Source organism: Coregonus clupeaformis, chromosome 10, assembly GCF_020615455.1.
Source record: "Coregonus clupeaformis isolate EN_2021a chromosome 10, ASM2061545v1, whole genome shotgun sequence".
NCBI lineage: Eukaryota > Metazoa > Chordata > Actinopteri > Salmoniformes > Salmonidae > Coregonus > Coregonus clupeaformis.
In genome coordinates, this window is record NC_059201.1 from 14,016,286 (window position 1) to 14,038,747 (window position 22,462).

At 42.1% G+C, this 22,462-nt stretch overlaps 1 protein-coding gene and 1 pseudogene across 1 annotated transcript in view; one reads left to right on the forward strand and one right to left on the reverse strand.

The window, feature by feature from the left end:
- LOC121574773 (mitogen-activated protein kinase 14A) overlaps positions 1 to 8,959 on the forward strand; it is a 29,742-nt gene extending 20,783 nt beyond the window's left edge. The window contains exons 8-12 of the mRNA XM_041887339.2: positions 438 to 509; positions 2,198 to 2,277; positions 5,492 to 5,570; positions 5,756 to 5,929; positions 6,053 to 8,959. Coding sequence (XP_041743273.1) covers positions 438 to 509; positions 2,198 to 2,277; positions 5,492 to 5,570; positions 5,756 to 5,929; positions 6,053 to 6,120 — 473 coding nt within the window. The 3' untranslated portion in view covers positions 6,121 to 8,959. The remainder of the gene's footprint in view (positions 1 to 437; positions 510 to 2,197; positions 2,278 to 5,491; positions 5,571 to 5,755; positions 5,930 to 6,052) is intronic.
- An 11,717-nt stretch (positions 8,960 to 20,676) lies between these two features.
- On the reverse strand, positions 20,677 to 22,310 carry LOC121575751 (annotated as a pseudogene).
- Positions 22,311 to 22,462: the final 152 nt, after the last annotated feature.

Below are 22,462 nucleotides of genomic sequence, written 5' to 3' on the forward strand. Positions count from 1 at the left end.
AAGGCACGTTCACGCAGATGAGCAGGGACCCTGGGCATCTTTCTTTTGGTGTTTTTCAGAGTCAGTAGAAAGGCCTCTTTAGTGTCCTAAGTTTTCATAACTGTGACCTTAATTGCCTACCGTCTGTAAGCTGTTAGTGTCTTAACGACCGTTCCACAGGTGCATGTTCATTAATTGTTTATGGTTCATTGAACAAGCATGGGAAACAGTGTTTAAACCCTTTACAATTAAGATTTGTGAAGTTATTAGGATTTTTACGAATTATCTTTGAAAAACAGGGTCCTGAAAAAGGGATGTTTCTTTTTTTACTGAGTTTATAACTATCACTACATGACAGGTACAACACACACCTGGTACACACTCACCTAGTACACACACACATACAAGAAAATTGACAACTACAGGAATTAATGGTAACATTGTTTTTGTTGTTGTAGTGGACATCTGGTCAGTGGGCTGCATCATGGCAGAGCTGCTCACTGGACGGACGTTATTCCCCGGCACCGACCGTATCCTTTCACTGTCATCATGGTGACAGAGAAAAGTTATAATGGACCAATTCAATATTGACCCTTATCCCCTACATCAGGGGTGGGTAACATATGGATCCTGCCCGCGAGCCAGAGGTTTAATTGTTTTGAGAAATTATTATTATTATAATTTTTTAACAATTCTGCCCTAAGGCACTGCATCGCAGTGCTAGAGGCGTCACTACAGACCCGGGTTCGATCCCGGGCTGTATCACAACCGGCCGTAAACGGGAGTCCCATAGGGCGGTGCACAATTGACCCAGCGTCGTCTGGGTTACGGGAGGATTTGGCCGGGGGGGGGGGGCTTTACTTGGCTCATCGAGCTCTAGCGACTCCTTGTGGCGGGCCGGGCGCCTGTAGGCTGACTTCGGTCGTCAGTTGAACAGTGTTTCCTCCGACACATTGGTGTGGCTGGCTTCCGGGTTAAGCGGGCAGGTGTTAAGAAGTGCGGTTATGCGGGTCATGTTTCGGAGGACGCATGACTCGACCTTCGCCTCCTGAGCCCGTTGGGGAGTTGCAGCTATGAGAGGGGGTAAAAAAATATATATATACAACTTCAGCCCACTCTTTAACGTCTAAAACTAGATAGGAGGTATGTGTAAATTATAATGGGCCTATACATTTTGCAATAACTGCCTTTTTCTGGCCCACAAATTGCTTTTGACAAACTAATCGGTAAGAAAAAAACTATGTGCGGCCCTCCGCAGAATTGTTATATCCCGATGTGGCCCTCGAGACAGAATTATTGTCCATCCCTGCCCAACACCCTGTTGAAGTGCGCATTTACATCCTACACACTGGATTAGAGAACAGACTTTTTGAGAACATTGAGAAAGTTTTGAGAACTGTCCTCAAGTCTTATCTCACTTCTCCTTCTCTCTCTCTCTCCTTCTCTTCCCCCCTCTTTCCATTCATCCATCCCATCCCTCGGTTTCCCTTTATGTTTGTGTAGTATAGATACTGATCAGTTGAAGCTTATAATGCTCCTCATGGGAACCCCGGAACCTGAGTCTGTGAGTGTTCCGCCACATTCTGCTCCGCCCACGCCCACCCGCCTGCCTGCGCTTTGGTTGTGCCTCTGCGTTACTATGGCAACCTCCTAAACTACTATACTCTCTACTTCCTGTCCTGCCCTTATATGGCCACTCACTGTAACTGTAACTCTAACTGTAAGTCAACACCACAGCTCCCTGTGTACTTCCAGCTCCCAGATACATAGGCTGCTCTCAGTCAATATTCTTGTATTCTTAAAGCCAATATTTAAGGTAACCAATTAGCAGCTAAACTTCCATAGTGTGTCTTTTTAAGAGAAGCAAAGAGAACCATCTAGTAGTTTCATTGAGTAGAGCTGCTCTGTAATGCTCTTGATTCCCTCTTGTCGATCTGAGTTCATCTGTTCCTCTGACACGTTTCTCTGCTGGCTGTGATCTAAAAGCATGTTGTCTCTATTCAATAGTACAGCATGGCAGTTCTCTCTACCTCCCTCTCTCCTCTCCCTACATTTCCTCTCATCACCTCATCTTCTTCTCTACCCCCCCGCCCCACACACACACACACACACACACCCAAAAAGAGGAACAAATGTATTCAGTATTTAGTTTAAGGACACTTTGACATGTTACCTGTGTGACAGTACGACCTATGACCCTTGACCCTGAGCCTGAAAGATATCAACCAGCTGCAGCAGATCATGAGGCTGACAGGAACGCCCCCGGCCTGTCTCATTAGCCGGATGCCCAGCCACGAGGTGAGGCACTACGATATGTCCTTCCCAGGTCCCTCCAGTTCCTCCAGGCTGCAACAGGCCTTCCCACAAGTCCCATGTTGTTTCCATGCCTTTCTTAAAAGAGATTCTCCAGTACTTTTGTATACAGTTTAGCCAGTAGTTTTGAAAGTAGCGCTCACGAGCCAACAGTGGTCCCCGGAAATGGCGTACTACGTCACATATGTGCACATACAGTGCCTATAGAAAGTCTACACCCCCCTTGGATTTATTCACATTTTATTGTCTTACAAAGTGGGATGAAAATGTATTTAATTGTAATTTTTTGTCAACGATCTACACAAAATACTCTGTCAAAGTGGAAGTAAAATAGATCCCCCCAAAAAAAAGATTCATGAAAAATAAAACAAAAAATTAGATAAGTATTCTTGGGTAAGTCTCATAAGAGCTTTGCACGCCTGTATTGTGCAATATTTGCCAATTATTCTTTTCAAAATTCTTCAAGTCTTGCCATAAATTTTCAAGCAGATTTAAGTCAAAACTGTAACTCGGCCACTCAGGAACATTCACTGTCTTCTTGGTAAGCAACTCCAGTGTAGATTTGGCTTTGTGTTGTAGGTTATTGTCCTGGTGTATTCATCTCCCAGTGTCTGGTGTAAAGCAGACTGAAGCAGGTTTTTCTCTAGGATTTTGCTGGTGCCTGTTTATTTTCTTCCTGAAAAACTCCCCAGTCTTTGCCGATGTCAAGCATACCCATGCCATGATGCAGCCACCTCCATGCTTGAAAATAAGTAGGCAGTTACTCAGTGATGTGTTGTGTTGGATTTGCCCCAAACATAAGGCTTTGCATTTAGGACAAAACATTTTTTTTTGTTGCAGTATTACTTTAGTTCCTTGTTGCATACATATGCATGTTTTGGAATATTTTTATTCATTATATTTCTATTCTTCTTTTTACTCTGTCATTGTCATTATTCTGGAGACACTACAATGTTGAGCCATTCTCAGTTTTCTCCTATCACAGCCATTGAACTCTGTAGCTGTTTAAAAAAAACACCAATGGCCTCATGGTGACATCCCTAAGCAGTTTCCTTAATGTCCTGCAGCTCAGTTCAGAAGGACGACTGCATCTTTGATGTGTCTGGGTGGCTTAATACATAATCCACAGCATAATTATTAACTTGACCATGCTTAAAGAGATATTAAATGTCTGATTTGCTATTGTTGTCCATCTACCAATCGCTGCCCTTCTTTGTGAGGCTTTCAAAAAGCTCCCTGGTCTTTGTAGTTGAATCTGTGCTTGAAATTCAATACTTGACTGAGGGACCTTACAGATGTTGTATGTGACAGAGGAAGGGGTAGTCATTCAAAAATCATGTCAACCCCTCTATAATTTATGTGATTTGTTAAGCCAATTGTAACTTCCGAACTAATTTAGGCTTGCCTAAACAAAACTATATTTTAGTTATTTAATTTGTAGAAATGTGTAGCATTTCATTATGGAGTATTTTGTGTAGATCAATGACAAAAAATTACAATTAAATCTATTTCAATCCCCCTTTTGTAACGCAATACATGTGAAAAAAGTTCAAGGGGGTGTAGATTTTCTATAGGCACTTTATGTGCACCAAGTCAATGCTCACTCTCTCTCTCGCGCTGCTGTGTGTGCGTCTTGCTAGCTGTCACTCAGATGGCGAAGGGCTGAAGCTCATTGGCTGAAACTCAAATTGCTAGGGGGCTGGCCCATGTGGGGGGATATGTAGGCAAAATGGCGCCACACAGATTCCAGAAAACAGTCTCATTCAAACTAGGGATTTCGTGGCTAATTGAGGTCAATTTTAAAAACTCTGGAGCATGTCTTTAAGATCCTATTTATTTTTCACACCTCTGATTTTGAACTCTTTATTGTTGAGGAAGAGCTTGTACGTAAGCATTTCACTGTATGGTTTACACCCGTTGTATTCTGTTATGTGACAAATAAACTTTGATTTGATATCGCTCTCTGTGTCCACGGAAACCAGGCAGAGACAGAATTGGAGCCACAACATCAACCAATGACAATCAGTGCCCTTTTTCCTCTGTTTTGTTTGTTTGTTGTTTGATGACAATATGCCACGTAGAATTTTGTTACACTCTACAGAGCTCTTCCCACCCTCCTCCCGTCTCTCTGACACCAGTCTGCTTTTTGTCTCTGATGTAATCTCACCACATCCCAGAGTGCTTTGCAAGCCCTAATTCCTCACTGCTGTCTCTGGCCTTGCCCCTCAGAGTTCTGATCTTAAATGATGTGTTTTGGTTTTTGTGTGCAGTGCTTCTCTTCCAAACATAGCTACCGTGCCAGACTGTGACAGGATTCCTCATAACCCTTTAGTTGTGCTCTATGGGAATCCTAACTTCAGAGTAGGCGTGCTGATCCAGGGTCAGGTCCCCCCTGTCCATGTACTCCTATTCATTCATAAATCAGCACTCCTACTCTTGAGACGCTTAATACATACAGGTAACTGCCAAATTAAAGGAAACACCAACACCAAGTGTCTTAATAGGGCGTTGGGCCACGAACCACCAGAACAGCTTCAATGCACCTTGGTATATATTTTACAAGTGTCTGGAACTCAATTGGAGGGATGCGACACCATTCTTCCACAAGAAATTCCATAATTTGGTGTTTTGTTGACGGTGGTGGAAAACGCTGTCTCAGGCGCCGCTCCAGAATCTCCCATAAGTGTTGAACTGGGTTGAGATCTGGTGGCTGAGACACACACACACACACCCTTTAAACCATCTATACTCCTTTGAGACCCCTCTTTCAAAGTCACTGAGATCTCTTCTTCTAGACATGGTAGCCAATTTTTATACATGACCCTAAGCATGATGGGATGTTAATTGCTTAATTAACTCAGGAACCACACCTGTGTGGAAGCACCTGCTTTCAATATACTTTGTATCCCTCATTTACTCAAGTGTTTCCTTTACTTTGGCAGCTACCTGTACATCCATTGGGCACATAACTGACATTTCCGTCTCCCATTGGCATCAGTGCATGATTTACGCATTCTGATCACGTTTTGGCCATAAGTGTACAGAAAGCCATCTTCACTGCCGACCTGTGGGATCACTTGATTTCAGAAACAGTTGAAGTGTTGAAGTCAACTGTGTGTTCCCTATCCAGTGTGTTTGAGCTGTGTTTGAGTGGAATGTGTGAGAGTATCTTGAGCCGTTCTGTGTGTATCTTTAACAGGCCAGAAACTACATCAACTCCCTTCCCCAGATGCTCAAGAGGAACTTTGCTGATGTGTTCGTTGGCGCTAACCCACTAGGTAATAATGGGCAAGTCTGTCTAGTGTAACGTTCATACACACACACACTGTTTAACAGACCATTTAATTGACACTCTCCCTCTTTTGGTGCTACCCACTAAGTAATAATGTTTTAGTCTGTGTAATGGAATGTTCACTCACACTGTCTAAACAGACACACTCCCTCTCCCTTTCTCTCCCTCTAGCGGTGGATCTGTTAGAGAAGATGTTGGTTCTGGACACTGATAAGCGGATCACAGCGTCTGAGGCCCTGGCCCACCCCTACTTCTCCCAGTACCACGACCCAGACGATGAGCCAGAGTCCGAGCCGTACGACCAGAGCTTCGAAAGCAGAGAGCTGGAGATAGAGGAGTGGAAAAGTAGGTGGGCTGAAAGGGGGTGGAAATACTCTTATTAAACTAGGTACTGTACAAGTCTCCTGACCTCTGATTCTCTTTTCTCTTGTTTTCTCCTCTCTCTATCTCTCTCTATCCCTCTCTCAGGGTTGACGTATGAGGAGGTTTGCAGCTTCGTGCCCCTGCCATTCGATGGAGACGAGATGGAATCCTGAAGGGACGAGGGTGAAGTCATTGCTAATCCCGCCTCCTTCTCTTACTGAACTGTGAGGAGGAAGTTGCATGTAGACACTGATCTAGGGCCAGTTTTGTGTTTCATCCTCTAATGGTTTAGGTTAGGATCTGGGGGTAAGCTGATCCTAGATCTGTACTTAGATACAACTTACATCCGGAGCACGCAACCTTGTGTGAGGACTGTCAACTCACCGGACTAGTTCACAAACAAACAATCAGGAAACCACAACGTTCAAGTGCCTGCCGTCATTCATTTCTGGGGTTACAGGTCAAGGGTCAAAGGTGACACCCCAACACCCTCCTCCTGCTTGCTGTATTATATTGTCTTTGATTGGGTCCCTGGATGAATTGGGGAAATGACTTTAATATATTATCTACTGTTTGTGTGTTTAGAATATGTGTTAAGTCACATTATTCGCAAAAAACTACCTAAATTCCTGGAAAAGGTGCTCAGATTTTAAACAATCAATCACATGGTTTAACCAACAAACCACTGCGTTGTTGGAACATTTATTTATGGTCTGTAGTTTATAGCCTTTTGGATAGAAGTCGGTAGGAAATACAACAGTGGTCATGACCTGCTCCTCGATGACAAACCTTGTCTCCACAGTCAAACTGTACACTGTTGTTATGCCTGCCAGGGTTTTAGATGTGTAAATAAGGCTGCACTCTTATAAATAAATGATACTGTGCACCAACAGTAATACTTCCTAGAAGTCACTATTATCATAGAGCACATAGCCCCCTCAAGGCTTAGAACATTGCCCCTAGCAACAAGAACCCTTTAGGAATGTCTGTCAGGTTCCAGACTCAGAGGGATTGTTATTAAATAGTGTTCCATGAGAATGTACACTCGTTTTGACTTCCATCTTTTCTCTCTGTCAATCACCCAGAAAGAGGGGGGAAGGGCCTTGGAGTTTGTATTTGCTTATCCTGCCTCTTAACATATCTATTTTTCTAACCATCTCTGTCAGTTTTTTTTTTTTTTTTCACTCCATCATTGTATCATTGCCTCCTTGAGCACTACTGTCCTGTCCTCTGTGTAGTCTTATTAAAAGTGAGTGGAGAGGTAATATGTTACTGTCACAAAATGTTATTTAATAGAATGTTGTATTTAAAATCCTCCAACCCCATATCACAAGACAGAATGGGTTTTTCGTAGCATCCAAAATGTGTGCTCTGTCTAGTGCTTTGAGGTTCAAAGTTGGAGCTTCCATTAGATAGCCATAGGCATAGAATTCCTATAAAAAACTATTCTATGGTTATAGGAATCTATAGGAAGTCTTGATAAATCACTGGATTCCCAGTCCTGGTTGTTGACAATGTGATTTCAATCATATTCAAATGTATTTTTAAATAACTGTATTTCCATAGATGTATCTGTTATTCTGTTCTGTTGAATGAGTGGGATGCTAGCACCCCCTACTGTATGTAATATATGTTTCTCTTTCAAGTTCAACAGGGCTGCCAAAAGCAGTGGCTTCATCTTAGTCTCTGGTTGCGGCCAAAATAGCACGTTATTCCCTATATAGTGCAACTACTTTTGACCAGAGCTCATAGGGCCCTGTTCAAAAGTAGTGCACTAAATAGGGAATATGTTTCCATTTCGGACGTACCTGTGATTATTCCCATAGAGCGATCAACATATTTATCTCTTCTTATTTATACAGTAGTGCACTCAAACCAGACAATATTCATCATCTCTTTCAGTTAAAGCAAAACAATGCCTGAATCTTTCTTAATATATCAGTAACTACTTTTTATTTAATATTATTGTATTACTGTGGGCATGATGGGGATTATTCTGGTTCTGTAAAGCAGTAGGCTACATATCAAATCCTTGTTGGTGTAAAAATCTTTCAGTTTATTTGAAATGGACTTGACCCCGTCCCTAGCTCTTCCCACGGCCGCATCTCCAAGTGAAACTACCACAGCCCTAACACTTGGCTGTGTTCATTAGGCATAAAACTGGAGAAAACATTTTGAAACAGAAATGGGCTTTCTAATTGCATTAGGTTCAGGTTTCAACATATTTTTTTACTCTTTGCTGCCTTCTGAACATAGCCCTGTATGACATGAGTCTATGGTCTTTCTGTGTGAGTCAGTGTGTCCACCAGAGGGCTGGATCACAAACAGATAGGCCTACAGCTGGGTTGTATTCATTTCGCCGATTCTGTTGCAAAACGTATCTGAAACGGAAGAAAACGAAACGGGGTGGGACCTACCAGAATTTGTCCCAATAGAAACTCTTGTTTTCATTGCAAAACGCAACTGTTTGGACTAATGATTAGACCCCCAGCTCTTGATTGTCTGGCTCATTTAAAAAGCTAAGAGTTGTTGGGACTGTCAAGTCAGTTATAGCATGCCCATTTCAAGTCTTAATGTTGGAAATAAAGATATTTCGGATAATTTAGGAACGTTTTTTGGCTGACCCGTTGATCCTGCTTTGCGATGCAGCGTTGTGTGTGTGTGCGTTTCCAGGTTTACAGCAGCAGGATGCTGAAGGGTAATACATATGCCTCATACATTGAAATAGCACACAGTAAAATAGGTTAGTTAGGTTACATTATCATATTTATAATCTTGTCCTCCAGCCAGCTCTCTCTCTCTTTCACAGCAATTAGCCTGCAGGATATCTGGCTGCTCAGGCAATGAGTATTCTTTACCTTGTGTTGTTATTGTAGTTTATTTGATTGAGATGCTTTCAACAGACGGACTTTACTTTGTACTTCAATAATTCCCCACATTCAGAACCATGAGAGCAGGTAATGTCACCTGTAAATACCACTGTAAGAAAATAAAGGCTATTATTTTTCAGAACTGCCCTGTCTGCTCTGGCATTCTTCCTTGCTATATGTAGCCAGGTCCTACTGTTATCTATTTCCCTCAGGTTTAGTTTGTGCTGCAAAGTCAGGATAGACATAGCATACATCACTTCAACGTTTTCAACGTCATCTATTTTATTCATTTATCAATATTTGTACCATTGAGATAAAACCATGGACTTGAAGATGAAAATATATATTTTAATTTGGACTATTTTGGTTTAGTTTATATTTTACACGTAAACAAAAACATTCAGTATAAAGGTACAAAGAGAACGTGGAGGAGCCAAAAGGTCTGACATGGACAGGTGGCTCCCTCTGGTGGATCACACTTTGTTTTCTTTTATTTAACAGTAACATGTAAAACACAAAAAACAGAACAGCCAGAGGGATTACACAAAGACATAACGAGAGAAAAATATATATATATTAAAAAAAAAACATTATATAAAATCAAATACAGACATGTAACGAATACATTTCTGACATTTTGTTTTGTATACGTTTTAATAGTGCTAAATAGTTTTCCAAATCTGATTTATTTATTTATTTATAAAAAAAGGGGCTTTTACTTCATAAATGTTGATTTTGTATGAAATATTTTCCTAATAAAATAAAGAGATGTATGACATACTGACGTTCAATTGTGGAATCAGTGTACATTTACATTTTAGTCATTTAGCAGAAGCTCTTATCCAGATGTAGTAAAATAATGTCAAACTTAGATATTTCAATGGTTTTATGCATTTTGTTGCCAAGATATAGTTGTACATCAGTCCAGAACACCTCACTATGTAAACAATTACAAAATGAGTGTTCAATAGATTCAGTTTCTAGTTCACAAAAACTGCATTCACTAGTAACATCAGGTATATATTTAGAAATCAGGCTATTAACATGGGTAGAATCTATGGATAATCTTAAAGGAGATTTCCTTTACTTTATTGGTCACCATAAATGTGTGTGGAGCGAGCCAAGCACGGCGCCAGTTTACATCAAACGATGAAGCCCAATAAAATATAGCAGAAGGAATAGAATTCCTGTAGAAAATATCCCTTAAAAAACGATTATTGAATTTCTTATCTAGTAAACCGATGCCATTCACTTGGATATCGCTTACAATAGGAGATGTTCCAAAACATGCATTATTCTGAAGTAAAGATTTTATCCCACTAGCTATAGCTTTTATAACAGGGTCATATTCCTTGCTTGAAACCTCAAAGTTGTATCTTTCCAAAAAATTATCTCTGTGTAAATAGATTCCCACTAATTCTAATTAATTGGCAGACAAGGACAATGTTTTTCGAGAACCAGTTACAGTAAAATAACATCTTGTTTCTATGTAATATCGACCCATTATTCCATATAAAACATTTATGAGGTGAAAAGTTGTGTTTATACAGCAGAGCCCAGCACATTAAAGCCTGCTTGTGACAATATAGGGACATTGTAGTAAAAAAATTAAGCCATCCGAGCTTCTGAAAAACAAAATGAGGTACAATATTCCAGAAACTATGATGATTTTTAAAGTCCCTTTTAACCCAGTTGACTTTTGATATGTGATTAAAGAGAGTGAAGTCCTAAGACATTTAGACCGCCATCACAAACCCTGTTGGTGATAACATCTCTTTATATCTTATGTGGCTTGTTTTTACATACGAAGTTGTACAATAGCCTATCTAAGGTACAGCAAGTGGATTTGGGAATGTCAATAGATTAAAAAAGATAGGATGCACGAGATAACCCCTCAGCTTTGGATAAAAGCACCCTCCCTTGAAGACTTAAATCCCTCCCAAACCATGAGGAAAATTTATTTTTGATAGATTCAGTTACAGGATTAAAATTAAAATCATTCACAGCCTTAAGATTTTTGGTGATCTTTACACCGAGGTAGGTTACAGTATCCTTTTTCAGAGATGTTACAATCTGCTGGATTGACAGCTCCTTTCAGAGCAAACATCTCACATTTGGAAAGATTTAATAACAAACCTGAGATTTTGGAGAACTGCTTCACAATATACAATGCTAATCTAGCTCGTGACATTTTTCAAAAAAAGTGAGGTGTCGTCCGCCAGTTGGGATATCTTGATCTCTCTGGCCTGGAATGTAATGCCTTCAAATTGACTTTGATAAACTAATGAGCATAAGGTTTGAGAAACGAACAAACAAAAAAAAAGGTGAGATTGGACAACCTTGTCGTATTCCTTTGTAAATGTTAAACCTTGAGGATGTTCCATGACAGAGTTTGATACAGCTATTGCCACCATTATACAGAGTTCTAATAGCATCAACAACAACATTACCAAACTTAAATTGCTTAAGACAATCAAAGATAAAATTGTGATTTACGGTATCAAATGCTTTCTGAAAATCCAAAAAATAAGATAAACAGGGGAGTCATCCAATAGATCACAGTACTCAACCAACTCTAACACCAGCCTCAGATTATTAGATATCTGGCGCCCTTTCATAAACCCTGATTGACATTCATCAATCAGATCACTCAAGCACAACTTTAACCTTTTAGCAAAGATTGAGGCTATAATTTTGTAGTTGTTATTTAGGAGTGTGATTGGACGCCAATTATCAATAATTAAGAGATCCTTTTGTGGTTTAAGTATAAGAGTAATAACCCCTTGTTTCAGAGAGGCAGGTAGTTCTCCCTTCTTTATAGCCTCTTTAAAGGTTTCAAGTAAGAATTGTGCTATTTCTTCAGAGAAGGTTTTGTAAAATTCTGAGGTTATTTTTTAATTGAGCAACCCCATATTGGATGTTAAAATGGATAAATCTTCACAACAAGACCGATTGAATTCTTCACTAACAGAGTTAACATTCTCTATAGAATCAAGGAGATCCTTAGAGTCCCTCAAACTGTTATCTAAGGAGTAAAGATTCTCATAAAACTTAGTGGTAAAGTTTGATACCAACTCTCTATCCTCAGAGGTTACCCCATTCATCTTACATTTTCGAAGTGTGTTGAGTTCCCCTCTCCACTTTTCCAAATTAAAAAAGTATCTACTGTTCTTTTCGCCTTTTTCAAGCCATTGTTTTCTGGATCTTATGAAGGCTCCTCTAGCCTTTTCCTCATAAAATGTATCTAGTTGACTCTGTAAATCATTAGATTTAGCTTTTTCGTTAAGATCAAGACGCTCAATCTCTGTGATATCAGCAATTTTCTTAGAGAGCTCAGCTACCTCACATCTCCTTCTTAAAGCAAGCCGTTTCCCGTAAGTACTACAGGCTGAGCGGATTTTATATTACAGCAGTTCCCAATATTTCCCATATTCTGCAATAAGAGGTAGCTAAATTCCAGTAAACAGAAATTAGATTCTTAATCACATTTTTTAAATCATCATGCAATAACATTTGCATTAATGTGTTTCTTGAACGAATACAAGATCTGCATTGCAGTCCTTACAACAACAAAAAAGATGTCCTCTTCAACAGGTTTCATATCCCCCTGGCATTGATTGACATAAACTTCAAATCCATATATACAAAATAGAAAGGAAAATCCTATGCAATCTCAACTCTACCCTCTCTAGAAAAGGTGCTTCATATATGTATTAACATAAGTCTTAACTTGTAAACCATACCACCAGAATTCAAAACTAGAACGCTCAGTTTGTGGTGGGGAATGGGCTAGCTTGTAAGCCTACCGGCAGAGCAAATCAACCCAGTCGAATTTATTTTCCATCTGTGAAAAAGGCTCTGATTCCCCTGTAGTATTCCCTTCCTTGATTTCGGGCCTGTTGGACGAGAGGCCACAACTTTGCCTTTGCTGCCTTGTCTGCTGCAGTCAGGTCCTCACCGAATCTACATTTTCTCTCTTTCAGAAAGGCGCTTTCCTTTGCTTTCTTCCAAACTGCATCTCTCGCTGTGCGGAAAGCGAACTGGATGATGATCAAGCGGCTGCCGATGGCATCTTGCTTCTTCCCAATACGATGAGGGACATCCACAGCCATATTTATATCCATATATCTTCCGGGCCATACGGTTACAGATGTCACTAACTGTGCGCTTCACATTCTCACCCTGGTCCTCGGGGAAACCATAAAGCCGTAGCCCCCACCTTCTCCGGTATCGCTCTGCTTCCGACAAGCGCTCTTGCATGTCGGCGATGGTCTTCTCCTGTGCAGTGCATTTATCAGAGGTTGCAGTGTTTGCACGTTTAAGCTCTTCTATACTCTCGTATACATGATTCAGAGAGGTCTCGAGGTCAACGATTTTTGATGTGTTTTCGCGTATCATTTTCTCCAGACCATCGGCTCTTTCGTTTATCTTTGCAGTGACAGCATCGATTATGTTGACCTGGAGTTCCCGCAAAGACAATTAAAGACAATTATTTCTGTGTCTTTTTGGGAGCAGGACTATTGGTTGGAGTTTCTGAATCAACCGAATGTCCAGATTCCTCGATTTCTTCTCCTGAGGAGTCAGGTGGCGGTTTCTTTTCGGTGTATGAGTGGTCAGCTAGCAACTGCCTTCTCCTCCCTTTGCTCTTTCGCACATTTTTTTCTTCCACGTTTCAGATCCAATTAGCGGTCAACTGAGCGTTGCTCTCTGTTGTGTTTACTATAAACCGGGTTTTGTTACATTTAAGTAAATTTGATAGGGATAAAAGTTAAGGTTACTCGGAGCAAGATAAACTCCCGTCTGCACTCGCCGCCATCTTCCGCAACCCTCCTGGTGGATCACACATTCAGGACCAAATAAGAAAAAGGCAGGAAGGAGGCTCCCCATAACGGAGGGAATCCACTATCCACATTGAATCCGAGTTCACATCATGGCATGATATGGCACTGATGCTACACCAGAGACTGTAAAGAAAGCTACATTCCTTAACAATCTCTGGCTACACATGAATGATAGATAGTTAGCCAGTCATGCCCACAGTTCTGTAACCGTATCCAGGTTTATGGAGAGGTGTTGGTCATAGGGGGTCTGTTGTTGTGGGTGGAGCTTCATGTCCAAGTTGAGTTGTTGTGGAGACATGACCTGATCAAGACCTGTGTGCGAGAAACAAGCGGATTCAAACATAAACCCTTTAGGCTACTTCAAAGTAGTCTCGAAAACCCGACCCTCAGCTGTGTTAAAAGGATCTGACATAGACTGTAAAAAATAATTACATCAGACGGGAGAAGTATACAGCATTGTTTATATTTGCAATAAAGTGCTCGCGTGCTGTGTGCACACAACAATAAATGTAGCCTAATCAAACATACCTGTAAGTAATAAATCACCATTATCTAGGCCTACTCTAATTAAAGAATATTACATATCTAGGTATTCTACTAGGGAGGACTATGATATTTTTTGTGTGCTATTTCCCAGGTTGCACAAATGAGCAAGTGTGCAACTGCAGCCCACAATTCGGGGCGTTCCTCATGAAGCTGGTTGAGAGAATGCCAAGAGTGTGCAAAGCTGTCATCAAGGCAAAGGGTGGCTACTTTGAAGAATCTAAAATATATTTTGATTTGTTTAACACTTTTTTGGTTACTACATGATTCCATATGTGTTATTTAATAGTTTTGATGTCTTCACTATAATTCTACAATATAGAAAATAGTAAAAATAAAGAAAAACCCTTGAATTAGTAGGTGTGTCCAAACTGTTGACTGGTACTGTATATAGAATAGAAAATAGCCTAGCACCATAAATGATTAATGCTAATAAAGGCTAATCGCTAACAGTCATGCTAAAATGCTCATGCATTCCAGTACAAAATGCTATCGGTAGTGCTCCCGCTAGCGGGAGCGTGAGCTACCTAAGAAGCTCAACACACTGTAATTATACACAATAGACCACAACATTTTGCTCCACATAATATGACGCAGATCTCAAGGCACTTACGTTTAGATGCACGTACAATTAAACATCTGACATACAGGGATTCAGTCCACAGGATGAAAAGTTCAGCAGGAGGGTAAACTGTGGAAGTGCTGATTAGGATGGAGAAAGCACATTTCTGACCACACAGCATGCTGGGGTCACAGATTAACTGAAGTCCCGGGAATCAAGGCCACTGATAGGCTGAAGGAGATGTGGCGATAAGTATTTGGCGTGACCTTGACCAATAAGACACAAACAAAAGTGGGAGTCCCCCGAATCAGTTGGTAGAGCATGGCGTTTGCAACGCCAGGGTTGTGGGTGTTATGGGTGGAAGATGGCACAATGATGTCATCTGTTGGTAAATGTTCATTACTGCAACTCCAGTGTTTTACCGGTGTACTTAAAGATACTCGGATGTATTGCAATATACTGAACAAGACTGGTTACTCGCATCAATGCCTCTGCCTCGTTATTTAACATTCAAACATGGTGTCAGAGTCAGATAACTAACCATGCTTTCCTTAAATTAGAGTCACCTGTTCTGGTTTTAAAATATAATAAAAAAAAAAAAAAAGCTTAGTTGAGTAAAACTTATCCGGAATTGTCCCTAGCTTCAGTGTTAGCACCGTTTAGACATGGCAGCAAACATTTCCCCTCCCGCCGTTATGAAGCTCAGCGGAGATTGGAGCACAAACTGGGATACGTTTAGAGGTGAATGGGAGGACTATGCACTAGCAACGGGACTTCGGGAAAAGGACGATGAGGTAGTGGCTGCCACTTTGAGGACTATAATGGGAGCTGAATGCCGACACGTATACAAACACAACCTGAACCTAACAGCAGCTCAGCAAGGTAACGCTACAGCTATTCTTGATGCTCTCAAACTTTACTTTAAGCAAGCAAAGAACGTTATCTACGAGCGTTATGTTTTCGGTTGTTGCAAACAGGAGGACAGGGAGTCCATTGACAGCTTTGTCACTAAGCTAAGGGAAAAGGTAGCTACATGTGACTATGGTGCTTTAAGAGATGAACTGATCAGAGACAAGATAGTGCTTGGCACAACTGATGAGGGCACCCGCAGACGTTTGCTGAGAGAACGTGACCTGACACTGGTCTTGGCAGTGGAGACATGCCATGCAGCAGAGCTTACGGATATACAGATAAGGTCCATGGAGCTAGAAAGGCAACATATGGACAATGTCAATGCTACATTCAGGCAGCCAGTAAAGAAATTCCCTTTTGCCACAGCTAATGCTAATACTACAGCCAACTCTGCAGTAGACAACCCCAATGCATGCCGATATTGTGGCATTTCTCATGGACGAGGAAAAGAACACTGCCCAGCCTATGGAAAAATATGCAAATCCTGTGGTACAGCTAATCACTTCGCAAGGGCCTGCATGAAAAGCAAGAGAAAGGAGGGTAAAGTGCACTCCATTGAAATAAACACAGATGAAGGGAACAACAGCACAGAGGATGTATATGCTAGCGAGTGCATAGGTGTAAGGGCAAAAGGAAAAAAATGGTTTGTCACTCTGCTACTTAATAATAAACCACAGCAATGCCAGCTAGATTCAGGGGCCACATGTAACGTTATGAGCCTTAAAGATAAAAGGAGGCTCGCGCCCAGAGACAAACTCACACAGAGTAGCACCAAGCTGAAACTGTATTCAGGCCAGTTCATGACCTCTTTAGGCCTGTTTGTGACAGAGTGTGTTTTACGTGGCCAGAAACACACTCTTGAGTTTGAAATAGTTGAGGCTAGTCAACAGCCATTACTGTCAGGTTCTACATGCGAGCGCCTTGGGCTTATTAACTTCACCATCCCAGCTGATCTTAACATTATAGACAAAGTCCAGGCTGGGCCCCTGAGCAAGGAGACTCTCCTAAGCAAGTACCATGATGTCTTCAACGCACCGGTCGAGTCAGTTCCCGGCGAAGTCCACTTTGAGTTGGATGCAGCAATCCAGCCTGTCCAGTGTGCACCTCGCAATGTACCAGTGGCCATGAAAGCAGCTACGAAGGCTCAGCTTGACAAATACGAAGCAGATGGCCACATCATATCCGTCACCGAGCCTACAGACTGGATAAGTAATATGGTTATCGTCAAGAAACCAGACAAGCTACGGATATGCATAGATCCTAAACACCTCAACCGGGCTCTGAGACGTTCACATTACATTATGCCCACGTTGGAGGATGTTCTTTACAAGCTCCCAAAGGCCATAGTCTTCACGCTCGTGGACGCCAGAGATGCCTTCCTGCAGTGCAAGCTTGACGAGCCCAGCAGCTACATGACCACCTTTTGGACACCCTGGGGCAGGAAGAGGTGGTTGAAGCTCCCGTTTGGTGTCTCCGTGGCTCCAGAGGTGTATCAGCGGAAACAGCACGAGCTGTTGATGGGACTCAGCGGCGTGGAACCCATAGCAGATTACATCCTCGTAGTGGGCTGTGGGGACAGTGATGAGGAGGCAGAATGTGACCATGACGCCAAGCTGCTGGCCCTGATGGTCAGATGCAGACAGGTCAAGCTAAGGCTAAGCATAAAAAAGCTTTAGTTTAAAGTGCCAGAGGTTCGCTTTCATGGGCACATCTTGTCCTCCACCGGATTGAAGGCCAGAAAAAGTGAAGGCTGTCTTGGATATGCCCCACCCATCTGACGTGAAGGCAGTGCAGCGCTTCGTCGGATTCGTCACCTACCTGGCCAAGTTCCTACATTGGAGGTGAGGCCTGTTACAGACAAGCACGTGACACACTGTATTGGCCAGGAATGCAGAGTGAAATCAAAGACTATGTCAGTAAATGCACAATCTGCAATGAATATACCATTGAGCAACAGAGAGAGACGATGATGTCCCACGAGCTACAAATGCGCCCCTGGCAGATAGTAAGTCTAGATCTCTTCCAGCACAGTGGCAAATACTTTCTGCTGGTAGTTGATCATTACTCAGACTTCTGGGAGATTGACCTCCTCCCCGACCTCTCAGCAGAGACAACGATCAAACGCTGCAAGGCTCAGTTTGCCCGCTATGGCCAGCCAGATAGGGTAATTTCAGATAATGGACCCCAATTCTCCGGATGTGAGTTCCGAAAATTTGCTGCAGAATGGGAATTCGAGCACGTCACTTCATCACCACGACACCCAAAAGCTAATGGGAAGGCTGAGTCGGCAGTCAAAATCGCAAAGAACCTCTGCAAAAAAGCTCTGCGAGAGGGCAAAGATGCCTGGAAAGCAATCCTGCAATGGCGCAATACCCCGACAGAAGGCATGGATAGCAGCCCGGCCCAGCGCCTCATGGCACGGCGTTTAAAAGCAGCTCTGCCAGTTGCAAGCACTCTCCTGGAGCCATGTGTGGTGACAGACGTGCTGGTGAAGCTACGTCACAGAAGACAGGTCTCCAAGTTCATCTACGACAAATCAGCAAAATACTTACCTGAGCTCAGGGTGGGTGAAACGGTGCGAATGAAGCCACTACCAGGGGACCGGACGGGCCTCTGGAGACTCGGATCCTGTGTACAGAAAGTGGCACCACGCTCCTACTTGGTCGAAGTGAATGGATCACTGTACCGTCGTAACAGGGTTGACCTTCGGATTGCTGAGCCAGCATCTACTCAGAACTCTGATGGTCATAGGGGTCGCATGACAAAAGACGGAACCCCAGCAAGTCACATGGGGCCTGAGGCACTGGGCGAAGAGCCAGGGGATCACAGGTCGGCCACTCCCTCGCCCATCAATACTCCCCTTAGACAGTCAGGTGACACGCCTGTGCGGGAGCCCGCAGTCAAGCCCCCTGTCTTTTCACGCTGCGTGCGTCTGTCCCAGCCACCAAAAATACTTAATCTGTAGGTTTCCCATTAGGGATTGTTGACAGACAGAGATAAAAGTGAAGAGAGTATCAAAATGTGTTAAGTGGTTAACTAAAAAAAATAAAAAAATACTTAACTGTTCATGTTGGAAATTACTACTAGGTTTGTTTTGTTAGTGAATTGACAACTCCTGTCCTATTTTATAAAAGGGAAGATGTTATGGGTGGAAGATGGCACAATGATGTCATCTGTTGGTAAATGTTCATTACTGCAACTCCAGTGTTTTACCGGTGTACTTAAAGATACTCGGATGTATTGCAATATACTGAACAAGACTGGTTACTCGCATCAATGCCTCTGCCTCGTTATTTAACATTCAAACAGTGGGTTTCGATTTTTATTTGCATCTGGTAAATCGCTTTATTTTGTGAGGAAATAGCATTATTTGTGTGAGCTAATTTGTTGTATTTTTCTTTTCTTTTTTATGGCAGGGAAATTCGCACTGACACTTAATGTTAGCTTGAGGCTATTTGTTTTACCAATGCATGGTGCAAATGTCAGATGTTATTTGCAATTGGTTAAAAAAGATAAGTTTGGTACCAATCGGTCAGCTGGTGTCGCTGTTTCAAAAGGCTACTTTAAGAGTCATATACTGAGTCATGAAGCAGATGATGGAGGGAGATGGATTATGCTATAGGTAGATGTCAACCACATTCAATTCATTGTTGTGAATACTTATGCTACCAATAACAAGTCAAGTAACTGTATCCCCAGTCAACTTCTAATATGGGTTCTTTCTTAGACAATGTAGCAAATATTGCTAAGAAGATAGATCATGATTTCAGGGATTTTTGTGATGAGTTATCCGAAATTGAGATAAAATATTGTATTAAAAGCCTCAAGGACAATAGATCCCCTGGAAATGGTTTAACAAGCGAGTTCTATGCACCTGGGCCCAGTGCCAGAAGACCTGTGGGACCTACTGGGTACATACAGTGCATTCGGAAAGTATTCAGACCCCTTGACTTTTTCCACATTTTGTCACGTTACAGACTTATTCTAAAATGGATTAAATCATCACCCCCCCACCCCACCCCCCCCCTCATCAATCTACACACAATACCCCATAATAACAAATCAAAAACAGGTTAAGACATTTTTGCAAATGTATTAAAAATACAAAACTGAAATATCACATTTACAAGTATTCAGACCCTTTATTCAGTACTTTGTTGAAGTACATTTGGCAGCGATTACAGCCTTGAGTCTTCTTGGGTATGACACTACAAGCTTGGCACACCTGTATTTGGAGAGGATCTGCACATTCTTCTGTGCAGATCTTCTCAAGCTCTGTCAGGTTGGATGGGGAGAGTCGATTGCTCCGTTTGGCTGGGCGGCCAGCTCTAGGATGAGTCTTGGTAGTTCCAAAGTTCTTCCATTTAAGAATGATGGAGGCCACTGTGTTCTTGAGGACCTTCAATGCTGCAGAAATGTTTTGGTAAACTTCCCCAGTTCTGCGCCTCGACACAATCCTGTCTCGGAGCTCTACATACAATTCCTTCGACCTCATGGCTTGGGCTTTGCTCTGACATGCACTGTCAACTGTGGGACCTTATATAGACAGGTGTGTGCCTTTCGAAATCATGGCCAGTCAATTGAATTTACCACAGGTGGAGTCCAATCAAGTTGTAGAAACATCTCAAGTATGATCAATGGAAACAGGATGCACCTGAGCTCAATTTCGAGTCTCGTAGCAAAGGGTCTGAATACCTATGTAAATAAGGTATTTCAGTTTTTAGTTTTTAATTTTTTAATATATATATTTTTTTAAACCTGTTTTTGCTTTGGCATTATGGAGTATTGTTTGTAGATTGATAGGGAAAACATTTATTTAATCAATTTTAGAATAAGGCTGTAACATAACAAAATGTGGAAAAAGTGAAGGGGTCTGAATACTTTCCGAATACACTGTATGTAGTGGCCTGAGGGAACACACTTAATGAGTTGTAAAAAAAAAAAAAAAAAATGTTATGTAACATTTTAAATTGTATATAACTGCCTTAATGTTGCCGGACCCCAGCAAGAATGGGGATCCTTAGTAAATACAAATACAAATACAGCTTTAACTACTCCTCTCTCCTGACTTAAAAAGCACCAATGCTATTTGTTTCCTAATAGGATTAAATATGAAACAGTGGTAGTTTATAACAGGTAGTCTACAGGTAATAGGTTAACAGGTAGTAGATGAACAGGTTAGTACTCGTTGGGGATCTTTAAGACTTTCTTCATGGACAGGTCTTCAGGGCCGAAGGAGACAGGAAGCAGCTTGCTTACGTTCATCTCTACGTACGAGCCGTCTGGCTTGGACAGATACACGTCCCAGCTGGCTCCAAACTGGAGAGGAGGAGGAGGAGGAGGTGGAGGAGGAGGAGGAAGTGGTGGTGGAGGAGGAGGAGGAAGAGGTGGTGGAGGAGGAGGAGGAAGAGGTGGTGGTGGAGGAGGAGGAAGAGGTGGTGGTGGAGGAGGAGGAAGAGGTGGTGGTGGAGGAGGAGGAGAGGTGGAGGAGGAAGAGGTGGTGGTGGAGGAGGAGGAAGAGGTGGTGGGGGAGGAGGAGGAAGATGTGTTGGTGGAGGAGGAGGAAGAGATGGTGGTGGAGGAGGAGGAGGAAGGGGTGGTGGTGGAGGAGGAGGAAGAGGTGGTGGAGGAGGAGGAAGAGGTGGTGGAGGAGGAGGAAGAGGTGGTGGAGGAGGAGGAGAAGGAAGAGGTGGTGGAGGAGGAGAAGGAAGAGGTGGTGGAGGAGGAGGAAGAGGTGGTGGAGGAGGGGGAGAAGGAAGAGGTGGATGAGGAGGAGGGACAAGCATAAGCATGTTGTAGTACATGGGACACCTTAGATAACCTTTCCTGCTCTACAACTGCTTTGGTAACCAGAATGTAACATGGACCTATAAGCACTCAGAAGGCATAGGAACAGAAGGAGACATACTACTCCTACAGTGGAGATGCCGTAAATGACACACTGATGCCACGCTTGAATGATCCTTACCTCTCTCATGAACTGTCTGCAGCCACCGCATGGTGAGATGAATTGGTCAATGAAGTCACTGCAGATATTACAGATACAAGACATTTTACAATACAGTTGATGAAAATAAAATGAATATCGTTGCGCACTGCACTATGCATATTATATTATATGCCATTCTGACACAGTTGTATGAGAACGTTTGGCTGTTGTCAAGATGTCATAATACGTTCCTGCCACCAGGGATCAGCATTGGAGTGGTGAAGAATGGATTTAGAGATTTAGATTTGGGACGTAACCTAGAACAGCTCCAAGAGCACCTACTATGTAAACTGTACCTGGCGATAGCGACGGCCTCGAAGCTCCCGTAACCCTCTGACACTGCTTTAAGAGATGGCGTTCCTTTCTGCACACACCGCCGGATTGTAACACGCATTCTCCACATTGCAGCCTAAAGATCACATTTACTGTCATGTATTGAGTTTTTGGCATGGTCAGTAAGAGCTTAACATGATATATTGGGGTTAACATATCTGATTCACCAACAATCAGGTAGAGCAGGCAGAGCTAAAGAGAAGTCTCCCCTTTCCTCTCTTGATTGATTGATTGATTGATAGACCAATCGTTTGATCGTGATTTTAGAAAAATGTATTTTTGAAATTGTACAAAGTATAACACATGAAAGCATCTCTGACTTTATGCAACACTTATTTCCATGTGGTCAGCATCAGTGGTGTAAAGCACTTAAGTAAAAAATACTTTAAAATACTACTTAAGTAGTTTTTTGGGGTATCTGTACTTTACTTTACTGTTTATATTTTTGACAACTTTTACTTTTAC